At 40.1% G+C, this 21,541-nt stretch overlaps 1 protein-coding gene across 1 annotated transcript in view; it reads left to right on the forward strand.

Moving 5' to 3' along the window:
• The first annotated feature begins 10,518 nt into the window (after window positions 1-10,518).
• Window positions 10,519-21,541, forward strand: part of LOC128532817 (calcium-activated chloride channel regulator 1-like) — a 53,974-nt gene continuing 42,951 nt past the window's right edge. The window contains exons 1-5 of the mRNA XM_053506919.1: window positions 10,519-10,668; window positions 19,283-19,420; window positions 19,517-19,667; window positions 19,856-19,961; window positions 20,056-20,218. Coding sequence (XP_053362894.1) covers window positions 10,519-10,668; window positions 19,283-19,420; window positions 19,517-19,667; window positions 19,856-19,961; window positions 20,056-20,218 — 708 coding nt within the window. The remainder of the gene's footprint in view (window positions 10,669-19,282; window positions 19,421-19,516; window positions 19,668-19,855; window positions 19,962-20,055; window positions 20,219-21,541) is intronic.

Consider the following 21,541-nt stretch of genomic DNA (forward strand, 5'->3'; position numbering starts at 1 on the left):
CCTTATTTGCCTGATCGTTATTAGTTTGTAGTGTACATGGCGATTATTAAACATGTACTAAAGTGAAGTTTGGTGTTCCACAGGGTTCTGTTTTAGGCCCATGTTATTCTCTCTGGGTAAATTATTTGTAAGCATGGTATTCATTTCCAGTGTTAGGCTGATGACACGCAGTTATGTCTCAGCAAAACCAGATGAGAGACACCAGCGTAATAAGTTGAACTACATGTGAAGGACATAAGACAATGGATACTTATTACCTTTTTTCTTCTTAATTCTGACAAGACAGAAGTACTGGTACTAGGACTGTATGGAGCTTGAAGTAAGCTTGCTAATCACTCTGAATCTGGATGGCCTTTCTGTTTCATCATGTGCGGTAGTAAAATACCTTTGTGTGATTATTAATATTTTATTGCAAGCTCATGTTGTTAATATTAGCTGGACAGCATTCTTTCATCTTACAAATATTGCCAAGCTAAGGAATATATTGTTTATTTTTCTAAAAGATGCAAACAAATTTGTTTATGCTTTTGTCATTTTTTAAGTTAGATTATTAAAATGTCTTACTGTGTAAATGTTTAACTAGCTACATAAACAAGCTCCAGTTAGTCAAGAATGCAGCAGCCAGAGTCACTAGACACTGATTTTAAAATACTGTTATTTACCTATAGCACTAAATGCACCTTACACCACAGAACCTAAGTGAACTGCTAATGTTTTATGATCTGGCATGGCTCAATAAAAGGCCTTGTAGCATTATGTAAAGCTGATGATTATTTCCCAGATTTCTGGACATCGTTCATCAAGAGCACCTAATGTCTAAGAAGCTGAATTTAAAGAAAATTAAAAACTAGTGATAAAATTATGTGCAGGAAATTCTGAAATTATAGATACTTCAAATTCCATCTCCTCTGCAATGTAAGATGGCTTTCAAGAGGTGACATGCTTTTTTTTTTTTAATTCAGTTAAGTTAACTATCGTCAGCTTTATGACCTCTAATCTATCTCAAAATTTGTCAAACTCAAGCTCTTCTATACCCATCCTGAAATGGGAGGCAATTGGAGAAGTCTCAAAAGTTATAACTGCATGCTATGCAGCACTGATTAAAAATATGCAGCAATTTTTGAGCACAGATTCAGCAACCTGAAGCAAAAACAGCTTTAGATCACATTCCTCAGCAGCCCATTCAATTGTGAATCTGACTGTGTAAAGCCCTTATAGTGACAGCTAAAGCAGACTCTTTAAATGAACCTTGAATGCTTTTATTGCATTTATAATCTAAGTTATTATGAGGCAACATATATAATACAGGTTAATAAAAATGTATTATGTATAACTTCACTTGCAGCAAAATTTGTCATCATACACAGTGTTTTATTTTATGTAGATGCTTGAATTGAGGTATTTGATTATTATAATATGAAAAAGCCCTGCTGGTCCGCTTTTTTCAACAAGGTTTTATTTTGACCTTCTACATAATTAATGAAGAAGCATACAATAAATGCACAGTATACAAATAGTGTGTTACATTTTCTTTGCAAGTGTACGTCTCGGGTTACTTAGCTGTAACCCTGTTCCCTGAAAAAGCGGGAACGGAATGCTGCGTGAAAACACTATAGGACCATCTTTTTGTGTTGCCGGTTGTGAAGCATGTGTGTATCAAACACGCCAAATTTTTGGCTTATATAACCTCGGTCAGATGACATAATTTGATGAAGTGCACCTGCAGGTTCTAAATAGGAGTGAACCGGGAACATTCCTCAGATCAATTTTGTCTGAAAGGACATCCAGTCATGCAAGCAGTGTGGCATTGGAGCGCAGCACTTCTTTCCCGCTTTTTCAGTCAACAGGGTTACAGCTAAGTAACCCAAGACGTTCCTATAGCGTTTTCTAGCAGCATTGAGTGTAGCTTTTGCAAGGGAACATCTCTAAACTATAAAATCTAACAAATGTGTGCGGAGAGGACCAAGCTGCCGCATCACACACTTGCTGCAAGGGGACTCCTCTTGCCAGCGTAATAGATGAGGCAATCCCCCTGGTCGAATGAGCCCTAAATCCTAAAGGCGAAGTGTGACCACACGCCTTGTAGCGCAATGGCATCTCTCACCCAATGTGACAGCGTTTGTCACACTTGGGCAACTGAAGGGTGCTTTACCCCAGAAACCCCATCAGTCATGTTTTTTTACATGTTTTGCCATGCACCAACTTTCAAATACACTCCGTTTGAGGGCATAAGTTCTTCTAGTGGAGGGAGCCCTAGCACTTAAAATAGTTTCGATGACACTGGCTGGAAGATTAGCATCTCTTAATTGGTCCCCTTCAGGGGCCAGACGTGAAGGTTCCAGAGCTTGGGCCGGGGATGAAATACTGTGCCCTGCGCCTGAGACAGAAGATCCCTTCTCATTGGAATCGTCCACGGCGAGCCGACGAGGAGAGATATTAGATCCGAGAACCACACTCTGGTCGGCCAATGGGGCGCTATCAGTTAGAGGCACAGACGCTGTTAATGGACCCTCGCCAGGACTCCCAGGAGCAGAGCTATCGGGGGAAACGCATAAAGGCGTAATCTAGGCCATGTATGGGCCATAGCGTCCAGACCCAGGGGAGCTGGGGAGCTGAAGGAGTCAGACCGTAGTAAAGTGGAACATTGTGCTGTCTCTTACGAGGCAAAGAGGTCCCCCTCTGCTACATGAAATCTCTTCCAGATTTGACTGACTACTTCGGGGTGGAGTTTCCATTCTTCGTGTGTCACAGCTTTGGACAGCAAATCTGCTCCCACATTCATATGCCCTGTGGGTCAGGAGCTTGTCCTGTGTCCAAAGCAGAACCTGGTGCGCTAGCTTGTTCAAACGGTGCGAGCGCAGTCCGCCCTGGCGATTTATACTACCGTAGTGTTGTTCACCAGCACTAGGACATGGTAGCCTCTCAACTGCTGGAGGAAGTGCGTCAGGGCCAGAAATAGAGCCATCATTTCAAGGCAATTGATGTGCCACACAAGAAGATTATCTCTCCAGCTCCCTTGGGCTGCACGGCCATCCAAGACCGGACTCCAGCCCATATGGGAAGCATCTATAGTTAGCATCTTGCGACAACAAGACCTAGAGTGGGACCCAGAATCAGAAACCGGGGTCTGAACCACATAGAAAGGTTACGAAGCCCCTGGCGTGTAACCCTTATTTGCCTTTGGGGATTGGCCCTCGAGTGAAATCCCCTGGCTCTATCCACGACTGAAATGTTCTCATGTGTAGAAGGCCCAAAGGACGCAGCTGCCATGAGACCTAAGGATTTTTGAAAGTGATGAACAGTCACTTTCTGGTCTAGCTTGATTTCCTTCAGAGTGTTGAGAATGGATTCGACATGAGCGGGAGACAGCTGTGCCCGAGTCTCATATGACACCCAAATATGTTGTCCTCTGAACAGAAAAGAGCATGCTTTTCATGGTGTTGAGTCTCAATCCTAAGGAACGGAGATGAGCTAGGATGACATCCCGATGTCGAAGGGCTAGCTCCTAAACCTGAGCCAGAATCAGCCAGTCGTCTATGTAATTCAAAATGCGGATGCCCTGGAGTCGTAAAGGAGCCAGAACTGCATCCATGCATTTTGTGCATGTGTGGGGTGAGAGAGCTAGACCAAATGGAAAGACCCAATACTGGTAAGCTTTGCGCCCAAAAGCAAACCCTCAGAAATATTGCCCCAACACAGAAAGTTCCTATGTGAAAATATGCGTCCTTTAGATCGATTGTCAAAAAACAATCCTTTATTTGGATTTGAGAAACAATTACTTTGACAGTCAACATTTTGAACCTGTATTTTTTCAGATAGCGGTTCAGCCCGCGAAGATCTAAAATTGGACGCAGCCCCCCGTTCTTCTTAGGAACCGAGAAATACCGACTCTCTGTCACATGTCACATCTGGAACATGTTCTATGGCCCCTTTTTCCAGCAACGTCTGTAACTCCAGAGTCAGCAGATGCACCCTTTCCAGTTTGACGGAATTGGAGACCACGCCGTTGAAACGCAGAGGGCGATGTGAGAACTGGATCCTGTAGCCTCTCTCTACAGACCCAGTCAGGACTGGGGGGCCGACAGTCCCAACTCTTGAGCAGGAAGTTCCCAAAAGCTTGTTCGTATAGCTTCGCCTACCTACACCTGGTGGCGACGGAGTTAACAGTGTCACCAAACAGGCCGTAAGGTGAGATGGGGGCATCAAGGAGGAATGATCCTTATCCTTGATGTCCGTGAGATTCAGCCACAAGTGCCTCTCCGCAGAAACCATAGCAGCCATGGAACGGCTGATTGCACGGGCCGTCTGCTTTGTTGCACGAAGAGACAAGTCTGTGGCTTGGCGTAATTCCAAGAATGCCCCATCATCAAGAGCCCCGCTAGTGCTCAAGTCTTTCAGCAGGTCAGCCTGTTAAGCCTGCAAAACCGCTATGGTGTGCAGTGCAGCACCAGCTTGACCTGCTGTCTGAAAAGCTTGCTCCACGAAAGAGTAAACTCGTCATGGAGGTCGCTAAAGAAGGAGAGGGAGTGTCGTTGAGGCTCCGCCCCACGGCCAACTGACAGAAACCTGTCATCTAGTCTCAAGCGCTTGGGGGAAACTCACTGCTGGGGCCAGTCGATATGCAGCCGCTCGACCGCACACGTTACTACTTCGAGTAACTCATCATACGCTCCGTCTTCACTAGAAGAGTGCTCCGAGGTGGATATTTTCTTCATCAAATGATGTCACCTGACTGAGGTTATATAAGCCAAAAAGATAAACACATGCTTTACAACCGGCAACACAAAAAGATGTTCCCATAACGTTTTCACGCAGCATCGAGTGTAGCTTTTGAAAAGGAACAGATAGGCTTTCTGGCCAATGGGTATAAAATTATATAAAATTATTAATTAAAGTCCTTGAACTTGACAGATTGATATGGCTTTGAAAACTACATCGAAAGAAATGTTTTCCCAAATAATTTAAAGTGTAAAACATAGATCCTGTGGAGTTGAAGTTATAAAAACGAATATAAGCAAGCCAAAAAAATCAGGTTGTGGTCATTTCTTTGAGTGATTTAGTGTGAAAACTTTGAGATTAAAACCTTAAAATTTGAGAAGGCCTTATTTATTTATAATAGATCCGTTTCTGATAAACACTATTGTTTTTCATTGAGAAGAGTATTTTGGCAATGAAATGTATGTGTTTAATCTGCTGTTGACGTCAGTAGGATTTGACTGTCTTAAAAACATATCCTTTCCAAATTATTTCCTTCCTCGCAGGAACTGGGGCAAGGCCTGGTTAAACATTTTCATGATAATACACTTTCCCATGCTAATAATGAAAGTAATAGAAAGTAAAACCCAAGAGTAATCATTCATTTGTTCTTTGACCTTTGTCAATCACTTTCTTCTAGTGAGGCATAAATAAAATATCTAAATAAGCCACAGGACCTCAGTTATAGCTTTTGTAGATTAATTAAAAGTATAGAGAAAAATAGAAAGTATGTGGACACCTGATCGATCACACCCATATGTGCTTTTTGAATATACAATTTCAGATTTACATCCCATTTTGCTGTTGTAATAACCTTTGTATGGCTTTGACCATTAAAAACATTAGTGAGGTTAGGCACCAATGTCAGTTGAGCCCTGGAACAAGATCAGTGTTACAAATGATCCCAAAGATGTTTAATGGTGTTGGGGTCTGGACTCATACATTCATAAAAATAGCACATAGATACTACTACCACAAAAACTAAAAAACATAGACAAGAAATAATGAGGCTAGACAACAACATTTACATAGTACATGTAAATGATGATTTTACCTTGAGACTGACAAATAGTGCTAAACTAAATTAAGTACTCAATCGGAATGTTGGTTTGTTGGTGCATCAGAAAAAGTTTGCCAGATTAATGTTCAAAAACGATATAATAAAACTATATAAGCTACTAAAAAATGTTTTGAAACTTAACACTTGTTCTAAAATCAGACCATCTTATATTGATTAAGCAAACAAGGGTTTAATACTGAACTGACTGGAATTTAAAATGTGGCACTGATCCACCTGTATTAGTGTTGGCATTAGCATTATTAATATATATACACTGTATATATATATATATATATATATATATATATATATATATATATATATATTGTAACAAAGATGGACTTCACACAAAGGTAAGTTTCAAAATGAGTAGTTTTATTTACTGTTCGCGTACTTAGCGGCAGGCTATGGCTATGGAGCATCAGCAGGAAAAGATAGGAAGGCATCAAAGGATTACTTGTGACTAGGCACAACCCACGGTGACTCGATTCTTTTACTTAGTGCCCAAGAGAGTACTACCGCACAGGAGCGAACTGGGTGTCGAGGAGATTCGGCGGAGACCCACGCACCACGGTACTGCAGCGTTTCCTCGTCCCGGGACGGTGAGCAGAAAAGCTTCAGAAAACAGAGATACAGGTTGGGACGGTGAGCAGGAAAGCTTCAGAAAACAGAGATACAGGTAAGTACACAGGTAAGTCTTTCTCTTTTTATTCGGAAGGTCATGAGATGAGTCCACACTCATATGTACGAGCTCGGACGACGAGTGAGGCGTGGTGCGTGGTCTTTATGTGTTCCGGTTGATTGGCTTCAGGTGGTGGTGATTAGTATTCTGGTGATAGAGGTCTCTGTGTTTGATTTGTTTCGGAGCCTGGCCTGACTGTGACATATATATATATATATATATATATATATATATATATATATATATATATATAAGAGACAAAGAAATCAACGGACGTCTGAGTCGTGAGTAACCATGTGTAACAAGAAATATACGTGTCAGAACTTGTAAATAACATGCCCGTACATATATATATATATATATATATATATATATATATATATATATATATATATATACACAGACACGGTGAAACCTCGGATTGCAAAATTTTTTTTATTAATTTTGACTTGAAAAACGAGCAAGTATTGGTTTACGAGTACCGAGTATTATGTTTCACGCATGCGCTTCTTGTTTTGACGCTGTGCATCATGTGATCACAACTGAGCCAACGGTTTTTCTCTCTTCCCTGCTGGGTCGTAGGGCTCATCTCTTACTGGTATAATAAACATCCGTGCACGCGTTTACTGTTTACTATAACACTGTGACCATGTGTGTGTGTAAAACATATTTTATTTTGTGTTTGAAAGCTCATGCGTACAGCGTGCGTGTACTGTTTCTTATAACACGTGTGTGCGCAAGTTTAAAGAAAAAGAAAGTCTCATTAGAGGTTAAAAATCCATTTTCTCCCTCTGTCATTATGTGTGTCCGTTTTTATGTGTGCGTTAATTTGACACCGTGCCGGTTCTCTCTTTCTCTCTCTCTCTCACACACACACACACACACTCACTCACACAGAGAGAGTGTGTGTGTGCGAACTGGCACAGTGTCAAATTACACGCGTACACACAACGCACACACTCCGCAGCGCAAAAGAGAGAAACACACTCACACACACAGTGCCTGCGCACATAAACGGAAACACTTATCTGTCGGGATTTACTTTGACTTTTTTTTTTAAAGGTAAAGTACACTGTAAAAAATAAACCGTAAATTTTATGGTAAAAAACTGGCAGCTGTGGTTGCCAGAACTTTACCGTCAAAAATACGGTAGCAACATTATTAGTTTTACAGGATTGCAACCACTGTACTGTATATTTTACAGATTTTAATTGTTTTTTTACGGTTTATAACTGTCTAATTAACATACTTATGTTGCTAAAAAATACCAGTCAAATTCCAGGGTTTACACTGTAATATTTACGGTACATGAACATCTTTTTTACAGTTCAGAACTGTCTATTTGAAGGTTTATCTTGTAATAAATACGGTTAAAACCTATAATTATTTCACAAAGCAGACAGAAAACTATTTAAACTGAGGAAAAAACTTTTTATTTTTAATATAAATAAACTGAACATAAGTGAATTCATTCAGCAATTCTGTCAAAGCACTATTTTATCACATAAGCTGGGAGCAAGAAAAGATAGAAGTTACATTGCTAAACATTGAAATTTTACCTTTAAGAAACTATTAATACTTTTATACAAACCTAAATTAAATCATAAATTGTCTTTTTTTTGTGAAAATACATGTCTGCAAATCCATCAAAGGGGTTTATGATAAAAGAGACACTTGAGTTTGCTATATACTCGCTTAATATTATTGTGAAATCAGAGTTAAGCAGTTGTCTTTCTAGTATATTGTAAAGGCGATCATCTCTTATCCTAAACCTTTTCGAGATGTCTGCAGCGGTCATGTATTTTGACATGACAAGCCATGCAAATATGTGATTACATATTTGTAATACAACCTGCGGTTGAGAAATTGAGAATATTATGGTCCAAAGACATACTGCACACAAAATGCAACATATTCTAACGTTTTTTCCCCCCCAACTTTAACACATTTAAAGAGGGGGGAAAAATGTGCACAAAAAAAAAAAAAAACATTAAAACAGTATTCTGGACATGTTTTACATAAGAAAAAAAACGTCACCCAAATCTTAAAAAAAAAAAAAAAAAAAAAAAATTTTTAAGGAAAATGCACAACCCTGTCCTTAAGGTCAAAAATTCCAACTAAACATTTGTTAATTTACCATATTAACAAAATTAAGATCATTTACCCCTATTTTTTCTATCAAATACAAACAAAGCCCAAATATATTGCATCCAAAACAAAACATCCAAACATTTTCAAAAAAGTGCAAAAAAGGCCTTCATTGGGAACTCAATTCAGGTGCTCGATGTTGGTTTATACTTAATGTTTGTTTTTAAGCATCTGTACTTCTGGTAAAAGTCTGGTACAGTAGCATCCAGCTGGAGGAAGATCTTCTGCAGTACCTCAGAGAATGTTTTCAGTTCCTGAGGATAACTGGAGACATTAAGACCGTACATGCAGTAGCGATGTCTCCCAAGTCATGAAGCACTTCAACACCCTCAATAACAATTCCAACATCAGCTGGAGAGGTAGTGGCATCACCTCCAACATTGATACTGTAGATGCCAAATACAACATGTTCAAGATCCTCCTGCAGCACGGCCATCTGTATCCTATTGATACACAAAAAAGCAAAACTGAAATCACTAGACTAAAACAGAATTCCAAAGAGCCTGTTTACATTGCATTTTTCCCTGTAGTTGTTTTTCTAGTCTTTAAATCACTAACATTTAGTCCACACTGATTTCTCACATTCCTTTCTCAAGTACACCTGTGATCTGATGCCATCTAATAGCAGCTTTAACTTATAATTTAAGAAGGCTAAATGGATATTGTGATATTCTAAAGAGCCCAATGAAACCATTACTTCTGCAGTAATCATAAGCATTACCTACCAGATATTCTTTGAAGAGACTGTCCGGTTCTTCATTTAGGTAGACACAAGGTGCCTCTTCTTCTCAACAGTTGCATTCTTAAAAAAAAAAAAAAAAGAGAGAGAGAGAGAGAAAAAAAACAGTACTTAATATACTTAATACAATCCTATTAAGTGAGTGAACATTTCACTATGAAATTAGGCACATGTCTAATGTCGTAAATAAAACTAAAAAAGTAACAAGCTACTCAGAACTAACAAATGAAATGTCATGTAAGAAACAGTATATTGTCAATTTTACTGCAAATAACCATATTTTCATATGTTTTTAACTGTTAAATGTAAGGTCTTACTTCTGTAAAACTAATTACGTTTTTTCACTGTAAATTGTACGGTAAATTTTTTCTCGCATGTTTTGTGGAATACGGTTTTATTCTGTAGCATTTATACGTTATTTTACCGTTAAATTTACGGACATTATTTTTACTTTATATTTTGTGTTTAATATCTTTATGTATTTGTTTTTTGGGATGCTGTAAAATGAATAATTTGAATTTACATTATTTCTTATGGGAAAATTTGCTTTGGGTTACGGGTTTTGGAATACGATCCCGCTTCCGGAACAAATTATGCTCGTAGTCCAAGGTTCCACTGTATGTATATATATATATATATATATATATATATATATATATACACACACACACACACACACACACACACACACACACACCATTTACAGTGGCAGGTTGTTTATGGACATGAACTAATGGACCATGAAGAGACATTTTTTATTCTTCCTACAATTTGATCACTTATGTGGCATTTTTATGGGGTATTTTTTTGTTTGACTAAATGTTTTAAGTATATGTTATGCAGTTCATGTGTATTGTATTTATCAACCACAAAAATATTTTTATAGGCCATATAAGTTCTTCACTTCCATGTTCCTTAGGCAAAATATTAAAGAAAATTTTTAAAGAATATGTTTCAATGTGTAGTATTTTTCTCCCATTATATTAGTTGAATGTTCTCACAATGTAGCAGATTAATGAAATGAAAGTCAAAGACAAACGGTCTCAAAAACATATCCTGTTTTTGATCACGCTGTGAACAGGGTGGTACATATTATAAACAAAACACAACGATCCCTTCTGGCAGTTTGCAGTCATGGCAAATACTCTTCCTGTGGTGTTGCTGTTTCTTAGTGTATTGGGACCTGTTACATCCATCAGATTGGATAAAAATGGGTACACTGATATTCTTATAGTCATCAGCCCTGCTGTGCCAGAGAATGAAAAACTTCTCAATCAAATCAAGGTATTGAATGATTTTTGATTTAATGCATTTAGGAAATGATATATTAAATTGTCAATAATATGTTTTATAATTAATATGTAGTATGTTCCTGTTCCTTTTATGATATGGAGTAGCTAACTACAATATACAGGGTGGCACAAAAGCCAGAATACATATACAAATTGATTGAAAAAATGCTTTGTAGAAAAAAAAAAAAAAGCATTGGCAGATTTTCAAAAATTAATGTCAAACAAATAATTTAGAATATTGCATATTAGACCATTTTTCAGACTAACAGACAGACAGACAGACAGACAGACAGACAGATAGATAGATAGATAGATAGATAGATAGATAGATAGATAGAGAGGATTTATCCATATGTTCAATTTTGTATTTATTTTTATATTGTCAAACAATGCTGAATGCATCCAAAATATGCAATAATATCCTTTACAAAGTTGATAATGAGATGACAGACTGTATGCTCTGTAAAGCCTCCATAAGCATTCTAATTTGAGGTGCTATAAATTGGTGCTTTTTAAGGCTGGTGACTCTAAATGACCTTGGTCTTCATGATAGCCAGTTTCATCATGGTGATTAATGGGTTTTGTAAATGCACTTGCACATACTGTTGTTGCAAGGACTGTTTTAGGACAGCTGACCTTCGTGTCTTGAAATAACCACTGACTGTTGTTGTCACTCAATTATTTAATGCCATATTTGTTATTTCATAGTTTTAAAAAAGATTCAAATCCAAACTTATGTCTGGTACTTTATATACAGTGTCTTGAAAGTATTTGCCCCTTCCCAATTTTTCATTCTTTTGCATATTTGTCACACTTAAATGTTTAACAAACAAATTTAAATTTTACACATGATTTTACCCCACTTGTGGGATGAATAAAGGTATGTTTTATCTTACATAACATAATATTACACAAGATAAAAGAATATAACCTAAGTAAATACAAAATTCAGTTTGTAAATTAGAATTTAATTTATTAAGGAAAAAAAAAAGATCCAAACCTACCTGGCCCCATGTGAAGTAATTGTCCCCTAAACCTAATAACTGGTTGTGCCACCCATGACAACAACAACTGCAATCAAGCATTTGCAATACCTAGCAATGAGACATTCACATTGCTGTGGAGAATTTAGGACACTTCTTTGCTGAATTGTTTTAATTCAGCCATATTGCAGGGTTTAACATGTTTAAGGTCATGCCACAGTATCTCAATCAGATTTAAGTCCAGACTTTGCCTAGGCAACTCCAATATATATATATATATATATATATATATATATATATATATATATATATATATTTTTTTTTTTTGAGAGGTAGACTTGCTGGTGTGTTTTGGATCATTGTCCTGTTGCATAACCCAAGTGTGCTTTAGCTTGAGGTTATGAACTGATGGCCGGACCTTCTCTTTTAAGATTTTTTTTTGTAGAGTGCAGAATTCATGGCATCAATTATGACAAGCTGACCATTACACAACCACCACTATTTTTGACTGTTGTCCATTCTTTGTGCCACTGATGTTCTTTTTATGAAATTTACAGCCTTTGTTCAATGGTTTTTATTTTTTATGGCCTAACTACGGTGTGTGATGTCCGCACCCTGTTCTTTAAACAAAGCCATAACCTCAGGTCTGTTTCACACACACACACACACACACACACATTTTTTTTTCATTTGTTTTTAACCACCATTCAGAAAACAGACGTTCAGTAATATGTTGGACCATCATTCTACATTGTAGGAGTTCTCCTAAGTTTTTAGATTTGCCAACCACAGATCTGTGTCCTACATCTTAAAAGCTGGCAATAGAATTTGCTATTGACCGTCTGGCCTCTGTGGATGTATTTTTAATACATACAAATGCTGCAAATGTCAAGAAAGTCGTTGAGCATGCACTTGGTCGAGCTGCAGGCCTGCCTCGCCTTTTTGATCATGTAGATAATGGGCTTTTCCAATGCAACCACGGGGGGGCGCAATCCAGTGTCTTCTTGTGGCAGTCCCAAATCTGAATAAATGCAGAGGGTTGTGTCAGGAAGGGCATCCAACGTAAAAACATTTGCCAAATTAATGACGCGAATCACAAATATAATTTCCATACCGGATCGGTCGCGGCCCGGGTTAACAACGACTGCCACCGGTGCTGTTGACCTACAGGGTGCCGGTGGAAATTGCACTACTGTTGGTCGAAAAAGGTTTCCCAACCAGAAGCCGTGAGTGGATAAAACCATCCGCAACGCTCTGAGATCTCGCACCGCTGCCTACAACACGGGACTCGCGTCGGGGGACATGGAACCGTACAAGCCTGCGTCGTACAGCGTGAAAGAGGCGAAGCAGCGCTACGGGAGGAAACTAGAGTCACAGCTCCAAGAGTGACTCTAGGAGCCTGTGGCAGGGACTAAGGACAATTACGGACTATAAAGCACCAACAACCGGTATGACGAACCTGGACGTGACTCTGGCAGACGAGCTGAACACTTTCTATGCTCGCTTTGCGCCTGCAGCTAAAGATGCTAGCGATGCTAATGCTAGTGGCGCTAACGGCTACAGACAGGAAGTCACTGCTAGCACCGGAAGCGCGTTCATCATCACCGAGCATGACGTGAGAAGAGCCTTCAAGAGAGTGAACACCAGGAAAGCAGCAGGACCAGACGGCATCTCAGGTCGTAGTCTCAGAGCCTGCGCAGACCAGCTAGCACCTGTGTTCACTGAGATATTCAACATCTCTTTATCTCAGTCAGTGATCCCCACATGCTTCAAAGAGTCCATTATTGTTCCTGTCCCAAAGAAACCACATCCTGCTTCTCTCAATGACAATCGCCCTGTAGCCCTCACCTCAGTAGTGATGAAGTGCTTTGAACGCCTGGTCAGAGACTTCATCATTTCTTCAATACCAGACACACTGGACCCACTACAGTTTGCATACCGTCCAAACCGTTCCACGGACGATGCAATCTCACATCTACTCCATACATCTCTCACTCATCTGGACACTCGGAGGGGGAATTATGTGAAAATGCTCTTCATCGACTACAGCTCTGCATTTAATACCATAATTCCCTCCACACTCACCACCAAGCTGGAGCACCTGGGACTCAGCTCATCCATGTGTCAGTGGATCTCCAATTTTCTGACTGGCAGACCACAGGCAGTAAGGATGGGCGGACATGTCTCAGCTTCCATCACTCTCAGTACTGGAGCCCCCCAGGGTTGTGTTCTGAGCCCCCTGCTGTACTCTCTGTACACCTATGACTGCTTGGCCACTACCAACTCCACCACCGTCATCAAGTTTGCTGACGACACTGTCGTGGTGGGCCTGATCACCAACAACGATGAGACGGCCTACCTGGAGGCGGTTGGAAATCTGGAGAACTGGTGCCAGAGAAACAATCTCCTCCTGAACGTCAGCAAGACAAAGGAGCTGATGGTGGACTTCAGTACAAAGCAGGTGAGGAACTACCAGACCCCCATCATCAACAGGAGCCCAGTGGAGAGAGTGGACAGCTTCAGATACCTCGGTGTTCACATCACGCAGGACCTGGCATGGTCCTGTCACATCAACACCGTGGTAAAAAAGGCCCGGCAGCGTCTGTACCACCTCAGACGCTTGAGAGACTTTAGACTGCCCTCCAAGGTGCTCAGGAATTTCTACTCCTGCACCATAGAGAGCATCCTGACGGGAAAAATCACGACCTGGTTCGGGAACAGCACCATGCAGGACAGACGAGCTCCACAGAGGGTGGTGCGATCAGCTGAGCGCATCATCCGCACCGAGCTCCCTGACCTGCACTCAATCTACACCAAGCGGTGCTGGACCAAGGCCAGGAAAGTCGTGAAGGACCTCAGCCACCCCAACAATGGACTGTTCACTCTGTTGCGGTTTGGGAAGCGATTCCGCTCCCTCAGGGCCAACACAGAGAGACTGAGGAGGTGCTTCTTCCCGCAGGCCATAAGGTCTCTCAACCACACCACTATGCAGAATTAACACAATATTTTCACAATTTTCACAATCAATTAATCAATCTTTATACATCCATGGACACTATGGACAACTCCACGCACATCTACACTACATGTTTACGTTTACATTCTGGACCATTGCACAAAGACACTTTAATAACCTTTGCACAAAGTCACTTTTTCTATGCATATTTGCACACCATTATATTTCTATTTGTACAGTACATTTCTATTTTCAGTTTCTATTTTTAGTTCTATTTTTCCTAGTTAAATTTTATTTAATTTTTTTATTTAAATTTTCTATCGTATTTCTTTTATTCATATTTATTACTTATTATAAGCTTTAATTCTCTTTTTAAGGTCACTGGCAGTCGTGTAAGCATTTCACTACATTTCGTACTGTGTATAACTGTGTATGTGACAAATAAAATTTGAATTTGAAAAAGGAGAGGGGGAAGGCGTGTTCGAAAGTAGAGAGATAAAAGGAAGGGCAAGAGTTTAGGAGTGATAGTAGGGACTGTGAATGTTGGGACTATGACAGGAAAGGCAAAAGAGTTGGTTGATATGATGCAGAAAAGGAAGGTGGATATACTGTGCGTCCAGGAGACCAGGTGGAAAGGTAGCAAGGCTAGAAGCTTAGGATCAGGGGTCAAATTGTTTTACCATGGTGTGGATAGGAAAAGAAATGGAGTAGGAGTTATCCTGAAAGAGGAGTTTGTTAGGAATGTTCTAGAGGTAAAAAGAGTTTCAGACAGGTTGATGAGTATGAAGCTGGATATTGAAGGGGTGATCTTAAATGTTGTTAGTGACTATGCCCCACAGGTAGGATGTGAGTTAGAAGAGAAGGAGACATTTTGGAGTGAGTTAGATGAAGTGATGCAGAGCATCCCCAGAGGTGAGAGAGTGGTGATTGGTGCAGACTTCAATGGACATGTTGGGGAAGGGAACTGAGGTGATGAAAATGTGATGGGCAGGTTTGGTCTTCAGGACAGGAATGGTGGTGGACTTTGCAAAGAGGATGGAAATGGCAGTAGTAAATACTTTCTTCCAGAAGAGGCAGGAACATAGGGTGACATATAAGAGTGGAGGCAGATGCACTCAGGTAGACCACATCTTGTGTCCACATTATAATCTGAAAGAGATTAGTGACTGCAAAGTGTTGGTAGGGGAAAGTGTAGCCAGACAACACAGAATGGTGGTGTGTAAAATAACTTTGGTGGTGAGGAAGGTGAAGAGAAGGCAGAGCAGAGGACAAAGTGGTGGAAACTGAGAAAGGAAGAATGTTGTGTAGTCTTCAGGGAGGAGTTGAGACAGGCTATGGGTGGTCAGGGGGTGCTTTCAGTTGACTGGACAACTACAGCCTATGTGATCAGGGAGACAGTTAGGAGGGTACTTGGTGTATCATCAGGTAAGGCAAAAGTGGACAAGGAGACTTGGTGGTGGAACGAGGTAGTCCAGGAGTGTATACAGGAAAAGAGTATGGAAGGAGTACTTTAAAGAGTTGATGAATGTGGAAAATAAAAGAGAACAAAGAGTAGAAGAGGTGACTGTTGTGGAGCAGGAAGTAGCAAATATTAGTAAAAGTGAGGTGCGAAGGGCGTTGAAGAGGATGAAGAGTGGAAAGACTGTTGTTCTTGGTGACATACCTGTGGAGGTATGGAAGTGCTTAGAAGAGGTGGCAGTAGATCTTGGAGAGTGAGAGGATTCCAGAAGAATGGAGGAGAAGTGTATTGGTGCCGATTTTTAAGAACAAGGGAGATGTGCAGAGCTGTGGCAATTACAGAGGCATAAAGCTAATGAGCCATACAATGAAGCTGTGGGAAAGAGTAGTGGAAGCTAGGTTAAGGGCAGAGGTGAGCATTTGTAAGCAGCAAATGCAGTATTTGCTTTAAGGATGCTGGTGGAGAAGTACAGAGAAGGTAATAAAGAGTTGCATTGTGTCTTTGTAGATTTAGAGAAGGCGTACGACAGGGTGCCAAGAGAGGAGCTGTGTCGTTGTATGAGGAAGTCTGGAGTGGCAGAAGTATGTTAGAGTGGTGCAGGACATGTATGAGAGCTGTAAGACAGTGGTGAGATGTACTGTAGGTGTGACAGAAGAGTTCAAGGTGGAGGCTGCATCAAGGATCAGCTCTAAGCCCCTTTTTGTTTGCCCTGGTGATGGTCAGGATGACAGATGAGGTTAGACAGGAGTCTCCATGGACTATGATGTTTGCAGATGACATTGTGCTTTATAGCGAGAGCAGGGAACAGGTGGAAGAAAATCTGGAGAGGTGGAGGTATGCTCTGGAAAGCAGAGGAATGAAGGTTAGCCGCAGTAAGACGGAATACATGTGTGTGAATGAGAGGATCATAGCTATTTGCTAGTCAATTTGCTAGCTTCTTCATGGACTCCATACACAAGTGACTTAGAGTATTAACTTCCCCAGAATCAATGAAACCATATTTTATATATACTGTAGCTGTTGTCATGATTTCAGTTGAATTTAGCTTTATTTTCTTTGTTCCTCCATTATCTTTATTGCCTATCTTCACTTCCCGTGGGACATTTTCAGCAGCCACATGTGTTGGCAGGCTTACAGTGAGTACATGCACATTTGCTAGAACGTCTCACTCGAACCATTCATGCCCACAGCATCACTTACACTACCCTACCTGCACCCTCTGTGTGTGTGAGAAGGGATTGGGGCCTGTTAATATACCTGAGCTAAAAGTTAATTAGTGGACACCATGCTCCCATGACCAGCTGCTAATAAAAAGGTCATGCCAACCTCGACCAGTGAGTAGATCATATCTAAGCTTACACTCATTCGCTTTTTCTCTTTTCGCAGATTCAAAAAAAAGTTAGCAAATTCTAATAAAGTTTAGCTAAGAAGGAAGCTGTCTCCTTTGCACTCTCATGTGCGCTCCGCTGTCTCTGCCTTCATTGTGCCACCTGCTCCAAATGATCTACATGTTGCACCTATAGCTGAGCCTGAAAGACTCAGCCAAATAAGATGGCTCTAGCCAGAGCATACATAATTGAAGTGACAGAGTCGCGATGGATTGCATGCTTTTCTCCCTTCCCAAGGAAGAAAATAAAGCTGTAGGCATAAGACAGCCCGCGAACATTCGAGAGATGGTGAGTGCCTTGGAATGTGCGCTCTGTAAATCTCTCATATCGACGTGTTCATCTGACTTTAGATCAAAACTCAGCAAAGTGAAAGAGCGCACACACGTGCTGCGGGTTCACGCGAACATTTTACATTCGCTCCCATTACAACGACCTCTTCTGCTAACATCAGCCAAGACTAGCCCCTGCCAGCTCTCAGGGCGTGTTCACAGACGGGAGTCCTTCTTGACGTCTGACGGCTAGGCGGCTTTCCCGGCTGGGATCAGGGGCCCTTTTCCTCTTTGGTGGCGGGGATGCAAAGCAAGAGGTCGAGCAGTTCTTTCCTGCGCTGTATCGCTGAGATCATAGGGGATAGAAGACTCTGGAGCACATAACATCGCGTGCCACTCTCTATAGCTCCACTGCACAACTCTTTGCTTTGTTTTTGGACCACGAACTAAACTCCTCATCTAGCCTTTATAAGGCGTTTTTAAGAGAAAGCCTGAGATTCATTAAGGTTAATTATCGCCAGCCGCTCAACCTGGGCACCTACGTATGCTACATGTGCCAGAATTCTCCACCAGTGTGACATGACAGCTCTCCTCTTGTGAGATGGATGAACCGGCCCCTCCCAGCTCTCTCTTGGATGTGGCCTCAGACGGGTGTCCTCTGTGATGTCCGATGGCTGGGCGGTTTTCCTCGGCTTTTCCTTGGACATGTATCTCATAGCGGCCTTTTCCTCCTCGTCTGCAGAGTCACAAAATCCGGCTCCGTTTGAAGGTTAAAGATCCATGGAAGCCCCGCCAGTGAGGTTACGGTTGCAATCAAAGGGCGGAATTCCCTTTGCTTCTTTGACATCCCAGGGTCGTGTTACATTGCCCCGCTCGCATGCCACTCTTCTGTGTTTTAGTCTGTCTGCCTAACAGTTTAGCTCAGTGGATCCCTGGACCTACATTGACAGCCCAACAGACCCCGAGCTAGACTCCGCAATGTGTTTATAGCATGGGGAAAAGCCCAGGATCCAATAGTGGGGATTGCTTACCAGCTGGTGTTCACAAAACAGAGCTACTCTCTTTTGTTTCCCTCTGATTGAAGTATAGTGTGTTATCCTTCACACTAACCTTGAAACACACTTCTGTGTCTTTGTCATTTTATTTCACATTAGACTACTAGCTTAGGGCACAGTCTGTCACAAATTTACACAGCCAAGGAGATGAGTGTAACAGATCTGCATGAAAAATGTCCTGCAAAAGGGCACTTATCAAGTCAGATGGCAAAAGAGCAGGTGCTTGAGCACCATCTGGAGTATGTGGTTTTCCTCCCAACTGGTTATTCAAAAGACCTTTAAAAAAGGGTGCCTTTATCTGTGGATGTATGGGACCTATAGTGAAACTTATAGAAAGAAGAAATAAAGGGGTAAAGCTCAACTGTGCATTTAGCGATGTCATTTATCATCAGTGAAGTTGAGAATTTTTGTAACTATGTATGCAATTAATTGATTAGTAAAGAATGATTAAATACATAAAATTTCATACAAACATAAATTCTCACTATTTCCATAGGAAATGATTATCAGTGGATCAAAATACCTGTTTGAAGCTTTAGACCACAAGCTGTTCATCAAAGAGGTGAAAATACTAGTACCACCAACCTGGACGACAGAAAATTATGAGAAAGCTGGAACAGAATCCTTCAACAAAGTACAATATTGATTCAGCTTTACTGTAATATCTTTTTGTAGCATAGTTAAATCTGGTAAAGATCAGTATGAATAAAAATCTGTATTTTATTTTTAGGGCAGAATAAGAATTGACAGCCCAAACCCTCATTTTGGTGATGAACCATATACTCATCAGACTCAGGGTTGTGGAAAGGAGGCTGAATACATTCATTTTACCCCAAACTTCTTGTTAAACGACAGTTTTATTAAACCATATGGACCTAGAGGTAAGGGTTATTGAATGTAAAACAGATGCACATTAATGGATAAAATTTTATAAAGATTTAATTATAACATATATTTCCGTGTGTGATCAACTGTGATCGAGAGGCAGCAGGTATTGTACAGGTTGATGTACAAATGTATATTTTTTACATTTGTAAAACTATGACAAACATTCATACTTTTCTTACAGGGAAGGTGTTTTTGCATGAATGGGCTCACCTCAGGTGGGGTGTATTTGATGAATATAATACAAAAGAGCCCTTTTACATGTCTGCTGGTCAGATTCAACCAACAAGGTTTTATTATCAGCTTTCTATAACAACCATTAATTAATTTAATGAAAAGCCACATAGTTGATGTCAGTAATGTTTATTTATTTATCTGTCCTAGGTGTGCTGATAAAATTTCTGGAAAGTTGATTGAAATTATAAATCAGGTTCCTCAACCTTGCCAGACTGATGAAGATGGAAAACCTACATCTAGCTGTGTATTCATTCCAGATGAAGTGCAATATACATATGCCTCAATAATGTACATGCAAAGCATAAAGTCTGTAAGTATAGCAGCTTTTTTTAAAATATTTGTTACTCTATGTCCACATAATAGTGAAGTTATAAAGTTATGAAAGTTAACACAAGCAGGTTATTGAAAAATGAACAGTTTGACAGCAAAATAAGATAACTCCGTGTGTTCATTCATAGTTTTGATGCCTTCAGTGAGGATCTACCAATGTAAATGGTCATGAAAATAAAGAAAACACATTAAATGAGTGAGGGTGTGCCCAAACTTTTGGCCTGTACTGTATTTTATAATACCCCACATCATATAAAATTTTTTGTTCATTATTTTATTCATTTATTTATTTATTATTTTGTTTTTTGTTTTTTTTTTGTTTTGTGTGTTATCACCTCTGGAAGCTTCAGTTACCAAAACAAATTGCTTGTATGTGCAACCGTACTTGGCAATACAGCTTTTCCTTTTGAAGGAGAGTACAGAACTACTCACCTTCAAAAGTACAGGACTTGTATTAGCTTACAGAAACTTTAGTTTACTGTAAAAATCTCTCCCTCTCTTAATTGTGAATGTGCTGTTTTTTATTACAGTAACCATCTCTGCTTCTGACTTCAAATACCTGTAACATTATTAGGTTATTAGGCATGTCTCAATTATGCATAATAGTTAGCAGGTAGCAAAATTTCCACTTTAAATACACATGTTAATGTAGTTCAGTAGGAGTACAGATATTTATTTTAGTGAAAAAAGTATCTTCTTTATCATCTATAGTACAATTGCTCACACACAGATATATGAAAAATGTATACTTAAGTACAGTAAATGTAGCTACTCTCAGTTACCTCCCACCTCTGCAATGTCCTGTTTCACAGAACACATCATGGATGTTAAGCAACACATAATGTCATTTATTACTGCTGGAGTGACTACAGGGACAGTGATGGAGTGTAAACATCTTCTCAAAGGCTTAAACATTCTCAATTTTTTTTAAACACATTTAACAACCCACGCACGGCTGCCACTGTGTTGCACAGGAAGTATCTTCACTGCACTGATCACTTTAAAGTAGTGATGGGTAGTTCACAAACAATTCATTCTTTTTGAATAAGTCTTTAACATGACTCAGAAGAACGAGTAGTCTCAAAGAGTGATTTGTTTATTTTCTACTGGGCGCGCATGCGCAAGGCAGTGCAAACTCTTGGTAGGTTATGTGCAGGAAACAGAAATAAGTAGTTACCTTTGAGTCTTCTAGTCGGTCATTCTTTTGTCACATGACTTCCATAGACGGTATGCAGTGCAATAGATTACTAGGACTAGAAGACTCATGAGAAAAAAACGCCCAATTCTGTTTCTGTTTTCTGTT

The sequence above is a fragment of the Clarias gariepinus genome, chromosome 11 (genome assembly GCF_024256425.1).
Source record: "Clarias gariepinus isolate MV-2021 ecotype Netherlands chromosome 11, CGAR_prim_01v2, whole genome shotgun sequence".
NCBI classification, from domain to species: Eukaryota; Metazoa; Chordata; class Actinopteri; order Siluriformes; family Clariidae; genus Clarias; species Clarias gariepinus.